Consider the following 14,501-nt stretch of genomic DNA (forward strand, 5'->3'; position numbering starts at 1 on the left):
TTTTACTCCTAAAGTATAAGTAAGGTAAGGTTGTTTCATGGGAAGTCAATAGCTTCCTGAAACAATGCTTTGTCTTCTCATGCTGTTAACCAGTAGTTTATTAGAATGATTTAAAGCCATTTGAATACAACTGCTTTGCTTCTTTTTAAGATCAAGCCCCCTTGTTGGATGTTAACATTTAGTACTGAGCATTTGAGTTGCATCTGTCCTAATAATAGATTGTATTTTGAACTCATTTTTGTTACTGGCCTTTTGATTTTTATGTATTATTATTATTTTTTTTATTTTGACTGAGTTTCAATCTGTCACCCAGGCTGGAGTGCAGTGGTGCAATCTCGGCTCACTGCAACCTCTCCCTCCTGAGTTGAAGCGATTCTCCCACTTCAACCTCCCTAGTAGCTGGGATTACAGGCACCCACCACCATGCCTGGCTAATTTTTGTATTTTTAGTAGAGATGAAGTTTCACCATGTTGGCCAGGCTGGTCTTGAACTCCTGACCTCAGGTGATCCACCTGCCTCGGCCTCCCAAAGTGCTGGGATTACAGGCATGAGCCACTGCGCCCAGCCCTTTTTGATTTTTAATTAAAGATCTTACAATGGTCGGGCGTGGTGGCTCTTGCCTGTAATCCCAGCACTTTGGGAGGCTGAGGCGGGCAGATTACCTGAGGTCAGGAGTTTGAGACCACCCTGACCAACGTGGAGAAACCTTGTCTCTACTAAAAATACAAAATTAGTCGGGCATGTGGCGCATGCATGTAATCCCAGCTACTCTGAGGCAGGAGAATCGCTTGAACCCGGGAGGCGGAGGTTGCAGTGAGCTGAGATGACGCCCATTGCACTCCTGCCTGGGCAACAAGAGCGAAACTCAGTCTTAAAAAAAAAAAAAAAAAAAAATCTTACACTTACATGCGTAGAGGTCAATTTTAAACTGGATCAGTGGCAAAAGAAGAGCTGGAAATTATGTTTAATGATATCATTATGATGCTTACACTGAGCTAGTGTTTTAGGCTGCCCTCTTGTTTGGGTGGTCTAATGTAGCAATGAATCTAAATAGTCATTGCCAGTTGAAAAACTATTAATGAACCATCTCCCTCCACATTCCCCTTTCTTTAAAATACTTAAGTATTCTTAGCTTAGTTGCACACTATTAATGTGATAAAAACTTATAAGCCTTTTAAGTTGTTGTATTATTTGGTCGGATGATGATTGTGATTTAATCTGCTGATCATTAGTTTACTTTTGTTCTCTGAGTCAGATGCTCACCCAGTTTTACCATGATTTTTGGAAAGCTAAAAATAAAATAGAATATTTGCTTCTCTGTCCCCAAGCATTATGTTATTTCTTATTTCTCTTTATAATTCCCTCTCTGTCCAGGTATACCTGGTTTTAGACTTCTTATTTGTAACCTCAGTGTTCACATTTGAAACAAGAAAAGTGCATTAGCATGAGAATCATTCTGGTGTAAAGATTCTCAAGATTTGTAATATCCTTAATCACCCAAGGAGCTTATTGAAAATGCACATTCCTGGATTTACTCTCAAGTATGGTACCCTAGAGTCTGCATACTTCACAAGCATCCCTGGTGGTTTTAGGGCAAGTGGTGAAAAAAATACACTTGGAGAAACTATTCTAGAGTTGTAGACTAGACTAGGGAATAAAGAAACATAAATGTCCTTCATTCCTGAGCACTAACCCCGCCATTATGTGAATGCTTGTTAATGGTACTTAATCACATTGAATTACAGTATGCAGATTTTATTAAAAACATGTCTACCTCTTATTCTGATGCTGTGAATGTCTACCACAATGAGAAAGTAATTTTAAAGTCATTTCTATTTGTATAAGAGAAACCCGAGTTTGAGGACCTTATTTTATTCTACGCTGTTTAGATTTGTATCCTCTGGTAATTTAGTGGCATTAGTTACCTGCTAATTAATCTTTTTCCTTTCCCCTGTGTTCCATATAGAGAAAAGCGGTAAAGAATCTACCTCACTGGGAATGTCATCATTACCAACTTCAGATGGGTTTAACCATCCAGCCCATTCTTCAGGACAGAGTCCTGATGTTGGTAATCCTATGAGTCTTGCTCGCTCTGTCTCTGCTTCAGTCTGCCCTATCAAGCCCAGTGACTCAGATCGCATTGAACCTAAAGCTGTGAAGGCTTTGAAGGCTTCAGCTGAATTCCAGATAAACTCTGAAAAGAAAGAACATCTCTCTTTACAAGATCTTTCTGATCATGCTTCCTCAGCAGAACATGCTCCAATAGACCAGAGTCCAGCTATGCCTATGCAGAATTCATCCGAAGAAACAACTGTTGCAGGTAATCTGGAGAAATCTGCTGAAAGAAGCACCCAGGGCCTCAAATTTCATCTCCTTACAAGACAGGAAGCTAGTTTATCTGTCACATCTACTAGGATGCATGAACCACAGATGTTTATAGGTGAAAAGGATTGGCATCCAGAAAATCAGAACCTGAGTCAAGTGAGTGACCCTCAGCAGCACGAAGAACCAGGGAATGAACAGTATGAGGTTGCACAACAAAAAGCTTCACATGACCAAGAATATCTTTGTAACATAGGGGACCTTGAGCTTTGTGAAGAAAGGCAACAGAATCAACACAAAATTGTTGATTTGGAAGCTACGACGAAAGGAAATGGGCTCCCACAGAATGTGGATCTTCCAAGTACGAAGAAAAGTATTCCACCTTCAGGATGCAGTGGCTGCTCAAATTCAGAAACACTTATGGAAATAGATATAGCTGAACAGTCCCTAGTTACTGTGCTTAATTCAACAGGCAGGCAGAATGCCAATGTCAAGAACATTGGTGCATTGGATCTCACTTTAGATAATCCCTTGATGGAAGTAGAAACATCAAAATGTAACCCTTCTTCTGAAATTTTGAATGATTCCATTTCCGCTCAGGATTTACAGCCCCCAGAAACTAATGTTGAAATATCTGGAACAAATAAAGAATATGGCCATTACTCCTCTCCAAGTCTCTGTGGCAATTGTCAGCCCTCTGTGGAGTCAGCAGAAGAATCCTGCCCATCTATAACGGCAGCCTTGAAAGAACTTCATGAACTTTTGGTTGTTAGCAGTAAACCAGCTTCAGAAAATACATCTGAAGAAGTAATCTGTCAATCAGAAACCATAGCTGAGGGCCAAACCAGTATTAAAGACCTTTCTGAAAGATGGACCCAAAATGAGCATCTTACCCAGAATGAACAGTGTCCACAAGTCTCCTTTCATCAGGCCATATCTGTATCAGTGGAGACAGAAAAATTAACAGGTACTTCATCTGACACTGGAATAGAAGCTGTAGAAAATGTAAACTTCAGGAGTCTAGGTGATGGCCTGTCAACCGATAAGGAAGGTGTCCCCAAATCTAGGGAATCCATAAACAGGAACAGTTCTGTCACTGTAACCTCAGCTAAAACATCTAATCAGTTACACTGCACCTTAGGTGTAGAAATTTCACCCAAACTTTTAGCAGGTGAGGAGGATGCACTCAATCAGACTTCTGAGCAAACTAAGTCTTTGTCATCCAATTTCATATTGGTTAAAGACTTAGGTCAGGGCATACAGAATTCAGTAACAGACAGGCCTGAAACCAGAGAAAATGTCTGTCCTGAAGCTTCGAGGCCGTTACTTGAATATGAACCACCTACCAGCCATCCATCATCAAGTCCTGCCATTCTTCCACCATTGATTTTTCCTGCCGCAGATATTGACCGGATTATCCGTGCTGGCTTTACTTTGCAGGAAGCTCTTGGAGCTTTGCATCGAGTTGGTGGGAATGCAGACCTTGCACTTCTTGTTTTGCTCGCAAAAAACATCGTAGTTCCTACATGACTATGGGAAAGTGGGCTAGACCGTTCTCCATTCCCTTTAAACAAAAGAAAGCTCTGTCTCTATACACGCACACATACACACTCACCACATATACAGTATATATAGAAACCTGTAAGCAGAATGTTGAGCCAGATTTTTTTTAAAGATTTTTTTCGGCCAAAGTAATTTATGATCTCTTGTCTGATGAATTTGTCTATCCTACTTGTTAAAATTTAGGCCTTTTTTAATGTATTGGCAGTATGTGCATACAAAAGCTTTTTATTCTCATTAAGATGTATCCTGGAATAAAATGGATGGTTTTGTGTATAGCATACTGTTTTAGAATGAGAGTAAATGCTTTGAAAAGCAGAAGCCATGACAAATCCCACTACCCATCCAGCTAAAAACAGATGAACTCTCCACACTGTGACTGTGAGTCTGTGCTGATGGCAAGGTATGGCTTGCTGGCTCCGTTGTCAATTTAGAAACTTTTGACCACATAGTTTGGTGTTTGGAATTCTACCCAGTGCTCTGTGTATCATGATTCATTAATTATAACAGGAAATTGGAGAATAATTGAATATGTTATCGTAGAGTGGTATGTTTTTATTTGTGTGCTTAGGATTTGACATTTTAATAGGGCGAGCAGGAGGGTTTAAATCTTGGGCTACTTTGTGCATTGCAGGCTGCTGCATGGATTGCCGTGAATCCTTATTACATTGGATGGGATATTGTGGGGGAGTTACAATGTGAGTGAAACATGGTGCTACCCAGATTTTTAAAAGAACAGAACAACCATAATTCCATTTGCAGATGTCAAGAACTGTGAGGGAAAAATAATGGCCTAAACACTGGAATTTGCCAGAGTTTGGGTTTGCTAGCATCTCACTGATAACACCTCAACCCTTAATGACTAATGATGGACTTAAGTTCAGGAATGGATTGATTGCCAGCAGCTTATTTCCTTTCTAGACTCTTCTGCCAGGAAGTTCTTCAAACACTCAGTGTGAGCTGTGATCTGAGTGAAATACTAAGTGTGATAACCTGTCACTGGTTAACCTTGGTGCTTGGAACAGTCAGTCTATTTGGAGAGTGTCCTTTGTGGCAGTGGAAATAGTAATTACAGTTTCTGACTTAAGTGGCCTTGGTAGAGTTTTCCATCCTTTTCTTTCCTCAGGAGTTTCTTTTTTAAGCAAAATTCATCTTATTTGTGTTTACCATGTCAAGTTAGAGTGGGGCATAATATATAGATGTATTTATTGTGGCCTTTTTTAATATAAGGACTAGCCCTTGGAAATCATTGTCCTGTGGGCCCCACTGTGCAATAATCCTACTGGATAGATTTTAGATAATTCTTTCCTGGCAGACTGCTCTTTTGGGTACCTAGCAGGAATCTGAAATCTTGGTTTTATTGAAAAGAATTTTGAGATTCATAATTTCTGATTCTAGATTATAGTTTGTAACATGTTCGAAACAAGCTTCAAAAGAGTGATTTCTCAACTTAGTGTTAAATGATTTTGTCTGAAGTCTGACTCTTTGTAAGCTTGTTCGTTTCATCAAATTTTAAGTCATTGAGCACAATCAAAATGGAGACTCATATCTCAGGAGTTTTTGAAATTTTAATTTAGGGGCACTTAGAGACATTTTTTTCTACCCCATCCAACTTCTTTCTTTCCTTTTGCTATGATGTTTGTATGTATGTTGTAAGACTTTAGTGACGGGATGGCGTGTCACGTAGATTCATCATGATCCTTTATGTAGTTAGGAAATGGTTGACAGAAGGAGTTGTAGTTTACTGCTTTTCAGAGGGCACTAAGAACAATAGGTCAGCCAGGTTGTCTTTAAGATGTTCTTTTAGACAGCTGCACATTGTAGACCCTTTCACCTGCCCTACACCAAAGATGTACAATGCACTAGGAAACTGCTCATAGGATTTCTGTCAACTGACTTAAAGCTGTGATTGTAATTAAATAGTTGGTGCTATGATTGATGCAAAATCTAGTAGCAATGCAATAGGACCCTGTATTTGCTTTATGGGTGGTGGTTTGGGAATGTATTCTAAGCTTATAAATCTTTGGAACCACGGGGTGGGAAGGGTGGGGGAACTTACTGATGATAATAGACTCCCTCCTAAAGGGCCTTCCGTGTAAGCAGAATGAACCTTCGCACACAATCCAGTGTGAAGATTTGGGAAACAGTTCCAGGTGGAATATATAATATCAGTAGGGAAAAGATTTCATTAGGATAGCTTTTTGTGTATGTATATGTATATTTATTTTTAGGAATAGATCTATAGTTGTACATGAATTCCTGTTAGGAATACTTTGAATGAGCTTAACCCACTTGCCAAATATCCTTGTCCCTTCCATCATTTTATTTTTGAGATGGGGTCTTGCAGTGTTGCCCAGGCTGGACTCAAACTCTAGGGTTCAATCATCTTTCTGAGTAGCTGAGACTACATAAAGCCCAAAGTATAATTGCTTTTGATTTTTAAAATCTTCTTGCCCATCATTTTTATAAAAATTAAGCTGTTTGGCCAACACGGTGAAACCTCGTCTCTACTAAAAATACAAAAAATTAGCTGGGCATGGTGGCACATGCCTGTAATCCCAGCTACTTGGGAGACTCAGGCGGGAGAGTTGGTTGAACCCGGGAGATGCGGGTTGGCAGTGAGCCTAGATCGCGCCACTGCACTCCAGCGTGGGCAGCAGAGCGAGACTCTGTCTCACCAAAAAAAAAAAAAAAGCTATTGACACTATTAATATTTTGGATGACTTAAATGTAGCAGCTCTAGAATGCAAAGGGTATATTAAGGAGCATTACAATAATGAACCTTCATTGTCAGCTTTTATTCAATTAAGAGCTCCAGAAATGCAGAAATTGTGGGTTAGCTTCTAAGAATACCATCAAATCCTTGTGAATTCTGGTTGCCAACAGTAATAACCAGTAATGGGCACCTTTACTGGACAGCTCCTTTACCATAACCAGTAGTGGGCAGTTCTGTGGTCAGCACTTAACTACAAGGGTGGTCTCTGTTTCTTCACCAGAGAGAAGATTTTCCTGTGTAATTTGTGCCATTTCCCTGAAGTTGGTTCCTGAGCAGAAAGATGTGCTTGGTAACCAGACAGCAGCTTTACACAGGTTATAGATTTTGCTCATTGATGCTGTTAAGAATTATTTCCACTCATACCTGTTCAGGGCTCCAGACAGCCGATAGCCTTCATCCCACAGTTTGGGCTTCAGCTATTAACACATAAAGATAACCAGTTGCAGCTGGGCATGGTGGCTCACGCCTGTAATCCCAGCACTTTGGGAAGCCAAGGCGGGTGGATCACCTGAGGGCAGGAGTTTGAGACAGGCCTGGCCAACATGGTGAAACTCTGTCTCTACTAAAAATACAAAAATTAGCCGGGTGTGGTGGCGCATGCCTGTAATTCCAGCTACTCGGGAGGCTGAGGCAGGAGAATCACTTAAACCTGGGAGGCGGAGGTTGCGGTGAGCAGAGATCACGCCATTGCACTCCAGCCTGGGCAACAAGAGCGAAACTCCGTCTCAAAAAAAAAAAAAAAAGATAACCAGTTGCTTGGCAAAGGAAGCTGGAGAGATGGTGAGTGCATGTGTTAAAACTCTTCTGCCTTGCAGCCCATATCTTCTAGAGCTCCCTGTCTTCATATGTACTAAAGGGAGACACAACCCTATGTGTTTTTTCCCAAAGCATGTCTCTAGCAAGAGGTACATAGAAATGGAATATGAGGCTTTGTGTCACTGATTTTATGATAACCAGTTAATGTGGAATCTGCTGGTTGTCTTACTACAGCGTTCTGTCTCCAGTGAAAGCCATAAAAATTTAGGTTAACTTTTAAGCTCATGTCTATATATATATGTGTAAGCTAGCATATACATATGGTGATTGACAAATATAGTTAATTTTATATAGATTTAAAAGCAAGCGATTTTTATATCTACAGACGTACTCTTCACTTATGGTGGCTTTTATCCCACCACATATATAAAAATATATATATATAGCAAATAGCCTTGCAAATCATTGGCCAGAAAAGCTGCAGGGCGTTGCAATGGCCTTTTCCTACCTGTTTGCCACCTGTGGTGAGGGTGAGCAGGATGATTGAACTGCTGCATATTTCAAACCTGTTATCACTGGCAGTGTGTCCCAAGAGAAGCTGACCAGATTATGCATTCTACTGTTCTCTAGCACAAATACTCACCAAAAAGCCAAATTTCCCCTTTGGATTTGGTAACTTAGTGTAGTCTGTGGCTGACCTAGAAAGACACAGAGTTATCAAGAGTTTCCCTTCCTAGAAGATGAATGTTACCTTTTGTGTTAGGAGGTAGAGAAAATAAAAATAGCTTTTTTTTTCTAGGATTCTATTCCTCTTAACAACAAAGTAAATTCAAAGCCTGTCCTTGAGAACTGGAAATGTAAAATCATGGTTCAAGTTTATACCTTAGTGATTCCTCAGTAGGTGTTACTAGGAGTTCACTGAATGAACTTGGGAGTGAACCTTCGATGTGCTTGATTTTCTTTTGTGCCTTAGTTTCTCTGAATAGCAGAGGCATCAAATTTTGGTGGGGAATGAGAGGAGTATTAGGGGAAAGTTTGAAAATAGCTCTCCTGGAGATGGAGGGCACACAGAGTGGTCCTCAGGCTCACCTTGACTGAGTTGATTCACATCCTGCATCAGACCATTAGAGATTTCTTTAGTACTAGGATTATAATAGGGATTTTTGCATCACCAAAAACAGTTTTTAGATGTTTATGTTCTTTTTTGTACTATCAGTGTTGTGCTGGTTAAGGGAGAGAAAAGTTCAAGAAAATCTTACATATTTGGAAGGAAATTGGTACTCTTGAAGGCTATGCAACATGAGTCTTTGAACAAGAATTCCTTGCTACTTTGATTCATTCATCAAATATTGAGTGCCTATGTGCCAGGCACAGGTGACCTCTGGGGATTCAGGGGTAACTAAAACAGATTGGAGCCCTGCCCTCGTGAATCTTTCAGTCTAGAAGGGAAACATGAAACAAATTTTAGCTTCAAAAGCAACATCTGTTTTTGCCTGTTAGCATGCATTTATTTTAAAAGTCATATTAGAGTTAATTGGTTCCGCTTCAGAGCAGACTGGGCAAATCAGGCTTACAATGGAATCAGATGCTGTGGGCCTAAAACAGCTCTTTAAAAATCTGTTTTTTTAGGCCAGGTGCAGTGGCTCACACCTGTAATCCCATCACTTTGGGAGGCCAAGGTGGGTGGATACAAGGTCAGGAGTTCGAGACCAGCCTGGCCAATACGGTGAAACCTTACCTCTACTAAAAATAAAAAATTTGCAGGGCATGGTGGCACATGCCTGTAGTCCCAGCTACTCGGGAAACTGAGGCAGAAGACTTGCTTGAACCCGGGAGGTGGAGGTCGCAGTGAGCTGAGATCACGCCACTGTACTCCAGCCTGGGCAAGAGCGAGACACCATCTCAAAAAAAAAAAATCAATTTTTAAAAAAATGGTGTCAGACAAACCAACAAAAAATGTAACATGTATAAATGCCTGAGGAGATCAGTTATTGAGAAATCCATTTACAATGCTGGAGGAGAGGGGATGGCCAGGAAAGAAGTGCAACAAATAAATGGAAGATGACCCTAAAAATGCACCAGTGACAGTCAATCCATCAGACCACCTCACATGCAGGGTAGAAACATGGAGTGTGCTGCAGCATCCTCCTCGCATCCCTTTGTGAGCACGGCTGCTCCGGAATACTGACCATCTGGGCTAGCACGACTTAGCAGAGGGTTCTGCAGGATGTGCTATTTTAAAGCAGCTGGGTGCAACTTGTGAAAACGGGAATCTAGAGCAGAACATGTAACCAGTGATGGCTGGGATTGGTGGACAGGATTGACAGGAGTATTTGAGGCTCTACCAGGGCTGTCTACAGGACAGCTTCATCAAAGGGACATTTTTTAACCTGTTATTTTAAATGCCACATATATGTTGTAATCCTGAAGCATACAGGTAGAATTTCTGGATCGTACCTACTAGTGACTTGTGAGGTTTACGTTTATCAGTTATGTATTGATGATTGGTAATCTAGACCCTCTGGAGGCTGTGGAATGTGAAAGGATACAGCTGACAAGTTTTAGGGCACTATCTTCTGGAATGAAATCTGCCAAGAAAATGGTTCAAGGGCATGGGGGTTAGAGAATGTTTCTTTTACCTAAAAACGTTAAGCCAACTGTGGAAGATTGGGGTCGTGGGGACATGAAATACAAAACTATGATAATTTATACAGAACTAGGTTTCTTTATGTTCTGTAAGAAGGTTTTCATTAGCTAATTTGGGGCAGGGGGCATGCTGCAGTATTTTTTTTCCTAGGAACATGCATTTCTGATGGGAAGTTATTTTGTTTACAAGAGTTGGTTTTACACACAACCCTGAATGAATGTGTCTGTGGCCTAAAAATGGTAGACCTGTATTTCCTTCCAGAGGCAGGCTGATTCGTTTCCTGATTCCTTCTGTCTGGGATTACCTGATGCTGACCAGACTTATTTTTCCTTTCCTGAATCTTCACAGCTGAGTTTTTGCCACCCATCCAAGACCTTTCCATTTGAATGACTAGATTTCCATTCTATCCCCTGATCATCCTTTTGAAATAGTTCTAGTGATAAACTCAGAGAAATTCAATATATTGATTGAATTTTATTTTTTCGCTTTGAATCTACAACAAAAATTGATTTGTTCATTTTTATTCCAAATCTCATCTTCGTGGCAAGTTGGGCTAATGGACTTTGCACTCAAGAAAGGTTTGTTTACCAGTTTTGTAGCCATATTTGGCAAATCTTAGCAAATAGAAACCCCATCCTTTCTTTTCCTTCTTTATATGTTCTTGCAGTTACTCTTGTATTGCAAGATTTTCTGACTTTAAGCTTTGAGACTACCGCATCTTAAAAGAAGAACTAGGCTGACTGGCAAAAAGTCTTGCCGGTGGCCCTGTTACTCCCATGATGCTTTGGTTTTGAGAGTTGGAAAAACTCTGAGAACTTAAGGGAACCAAACTCAGGAATCCCAAAATTGGTGGCATTGTGCCATTCGTTTAGGGGCTGAACATAGGACCTGTCTGAAACTGAGTGAGCTAGATGCATTTGGGTTTGAATTTTTGTCACATACTGAAATGTAAGTCAGCCCTAAATAATCAAAACACTTTATTTTATTTTTTTTAATAGGAACTTTCTGAAGAAAAAGTGGTGTGTAAAACATTTGATATTTAAGACAATAAAGTTTTTATCATAAGACTTCTGTTTGATCAATTTCTTTTAAATTGAGGTGGTTACTTCAGTTAGACAAAATGGTGTCCTTGTCTCTGTCTCCCTACCCCTTTAAATAGCTTATACCTAGACATTGTAATTTATGGCGTGTACCTGAACCCCAGAAGAAGTGGGCCTCTCAAAGCCATTAACTTCCAGATTAGTACTGTGGGAGGACAGCTCCCTGCTGATGTAAAAGATGTGCATTTTGGGCCAGGCACAATGGCTCACACCTGTATTCCCAGCACTTTGGGAGGCCGAGATGGGTGGATCACTTCAAGACCAGCCTGGCCACCATGGCGAAACTCCATCTCTACTAAAAATGAAAAAGCTGAGCGTGGTGGCATGCACCTGTGGTCCCCACTACTCAGGAGGCTGAGGTGAGAGGATTGTTTGAGTCCGGGAAGCGGAGGTTGCAGTGAGCTGAGATGCCACCGCACTCCAGCCTGGGCAATGGCAAAACCCTGTCTCAATTATAATAATAGCAGTGGAGTATGGTGGCCAAGACTAGACTAGAGCTAGGCTGGTTGGGTTTGAGCTTTGCCACTTACTGGTTTATATGACTGGGTAGTAAGTTACCTAACCTTCCTGGTGCTTGAGTTTCCTCACCTGTTAAATGGGGACCATCAGAGAGATTATGGGGCTTAAATGACTTAATCATATGAAGTGCTTAAAATACCTGGCACAAAGTAAGTGCTCATGAGATGTGAGCTGGTATTCATTATGTCATTCAAGGGATTTGAGGATGCTACATGGAATTTCCGGAAGTCAAGTGCTTTGTCTAACAGACTGATGTGGGGGAAGGGCTTTGCCCCATGTAGGTTCCAGGCTACCAGGATTCTGCCTTTTTCAACATGTGGGTTCCAAGATTGCCTTGGACGTCAGCATCCAGCTGGCACACCAGGGAAAGGGGTGTTATGTACCAGGCCTGGAAGTGGTGTGCATGACTTCTCTGCCCATATCCACTGGCTGGAACTCAGTCACATGACCATGCTAGAAGCAAGGGGGCTGTGAAATAGATGTTCAGGCAGATGAGGGGTACAGCTAGTTGGTTGGCTAAGCAGTCCTCCAATGTTGACTTACACGGAGACAACACATACCTTTTCACCAAAGGAGATGGCCCCAAATCCGACCCAGGCAATCCATTGACCTCAACGTCCAGAGTCCCCTGATGCCATGTCTTTCAGGTCTTGATTGTGGCCCCTTATGGTCTGGCAAACTCTGAACTTGGAGATGTTATCTTTCTAACCCATACACAGTGATAGAGCTGGGATAGAATAACTGTAGTAGCAGATCTCAATTGGAAAAGGAAATGGGAAATGGAGCTGTCATTGGCCCCAACAATTAGAAAATCATGCTGAACAGGCTGGGCGCGGTGGCTCACGCCTATAATCCCAGCACACTGGGAGGCCGAGATGGACGTATCATGAGGTCAGGAGATTAAGACCATCCTGGCCAACATGGCAAAACCTCATCTCTACTAAAAATACAAAAACTAGCTGGGCGTGGTGGGGAGTGCCTGTAATTCCAGCTACTCAGGAGGCTGAGGCAGGAGAATTGCTTGAACCCGGGAGTCGGAGGTTGCAGTGAGCTGAGATTGTGCCACTGCACTCCAGCCTGGTGACAGAGTGAGACTCCGTCTCAAAAACAAAAAAAATCGTGCTGAACAGACATTGTGAAGGAGTTTATTAAAAATTCTGGGCCGGGCGCGGTGGCTCACGCTTGTAATCCCAGCACTTTGGGAGGCCGAGGCGGGCGGATCACGAGGTCAGGAGATCGAGACCACGGTGAAACCCCGTCTCTACTAAAAATACAAAAAATTAGCCGGGCGTGGCGGCGGGCGCCTGTAGTCCCAGCTACTCGGAGAGGCTGAGGCCGGAGAATGGCGTGAACCCAGGAGGCAGAGCTTGCAGTGAGCCGAGATTGCGCCACTGCACTCCAGCCTGGGTGACAGAGCAAGACTCCGTCTCAAAAAAAAAAAAAAAAAAAAAAAAAAATTCTGGGCCGAGCGCGATGGCTCACACCTGTAATCCCAGCACTTTGGGAGGCCAAGGTGGGCGGATCATGAGGTCAGGAGATCGAGACCATCCTGGCTAACACAGTGAAACCCCGTCTCTATTAAAAATACAAAAAATTAGCCAGGCGAGGTGGCTGGCGCCTGTAGTCCCAGCTACGCGGGAGGCTGAGGCAGGAGAATGGCGTCAACCCTAGGGGGCGGAGCCTGCAGTGAGCCGAGATCGCGCCACTGCAGTCTGGCCTGGGTGAAAGAGCGAGACACCTTCTCAAAAAAAAAAAAAAATTTATGATTGCCTAGTTTGGAGGGAACTCCCTTGTCCATTGTCCATAGCCCCATCTGAGTAGGCATTGGGTCTGCTCTTGGGAGTTGGCATGGCCTTCTTGGCTAGCTTACTGCTTGGTGCAAGTCTGGGGACCCGAGGGTTGTCTAAAGCCTTGGAAAAGTGTCAGTGGCTTTTGAAACCTGAGTGTGTGGTTAATTTGGGAAAACAATTTACTTGGTAGACTTCTGATTATTCACTTGCAGCCATTTCTGCATGCCAGTAACCACACTAGCAATTCTTGCCTCTACACAGTTTTCAAGTCTGATTAATTTTGCTTCTCACTTCTAGTTCATTCTCAGTGACACCTGCCTTGACTTCATCTGAAGTATATTTGAATGGGAAAACCCGAATAGATGATTTTTGCTGCAGGGCTGAGTCTTACTGGGCCTTGGTATTCAAAGCCTGTTTCAAACTTAGCTCTTATCTGGGATCTAGAAAGAAATTTTTTTTTTTTTTTTTTTTTTAGACGGAATCTTGCTCTGTCACCCAGGCTGGAGTGCAGTGACACGATCTTGGCTCACTGCAACCTCGGTCTCTCGGGTTCAAGCGATTCTCCTGCCTCAGCCTCCCAAGCAGCTAGGACTACAGGCACACGCCACCACACCCAACTAATTTTTGTATTTTTAGTAGAGACAAGGTTTCACCATATTGGCCAGACTGGTCTCGAACTCCTGACCTCGTGATCCACCCGCCTCAGCCTCCCAAAGTGCTGGTATTACAGGCATGAGCCACCACACCCAGCCTATCCTAAAGCTTTCTAAATGATGTGTCGTGCTTTAAGTGATTAAAAACCATTTTCAGACTCTTAGAGATACCCTAGGGTGTTAACCAGTGTAGAGTCATTACTTTGTGTATAGATTTGTGCCATGGGGCCTTTATTTGAGAGGATTTCTATGTACACAGACAAGGTAGTTTAAACAAGGAGTAGCTTAGACAAATCTCACCTTGTTCTGCTACTCTTCTCACCTGTCTAAAAAGAATTATGAGAACAAAGGCTATTACTAGTTGGAGGTAAGAAATA

At 42.1% G+C, this 14,501-nt stretch overlaps 1 protein-coding gene across 3 annotated transcripts in view; it reads left to right on the plus strand.

Annotated features, from left to right (window-relative positions):
* Positions 1-11,105, plus strand: part of DDI2 (DNA damage inducible 1 homolog 2) — a 51,779-nt gene extending 40,674 nt beyond the window's left edge. For 2 of the 3 annotated variants that reach the window (XM_058443628.1, XM_058443629.1), the window contains one exon: positions 1,968-11,105. In XM_058443628.1, coding sequence (XP_058299611.1) covers positions 1,968-3,853 — 1,886 coding nt within the window. In that variant the 3' untranslated portion in view covers positions 3,854-11,105. The remainder of the gene's footprint in view (positions 1-1,967) is intronic. The other variant, XM_032759020.2, reaches the window with a different exon arrangement.
* The last annotated feature ends 3,396 nt before the right edge of the window (positions 11,106-14,501 follow it).

The sequence above is a fragment of the Hylobates moloch genome, unplaced genomic scaffold (assembly GCF_009828535.3).
Source record: "Hylobates moloch isolate HMO894 unplaced genomic scaffold, HMol_V3 SCAFFOLD_9, whole genome shotgun sequence".
In the NCBI taxonomy this organism is placed as follows: domain Eukaryota; kingdom Metazoa; phylum Chordata; class Mammalia; order Primates; family Hylobatidae; genus Hylobates; species Hylobates moloch.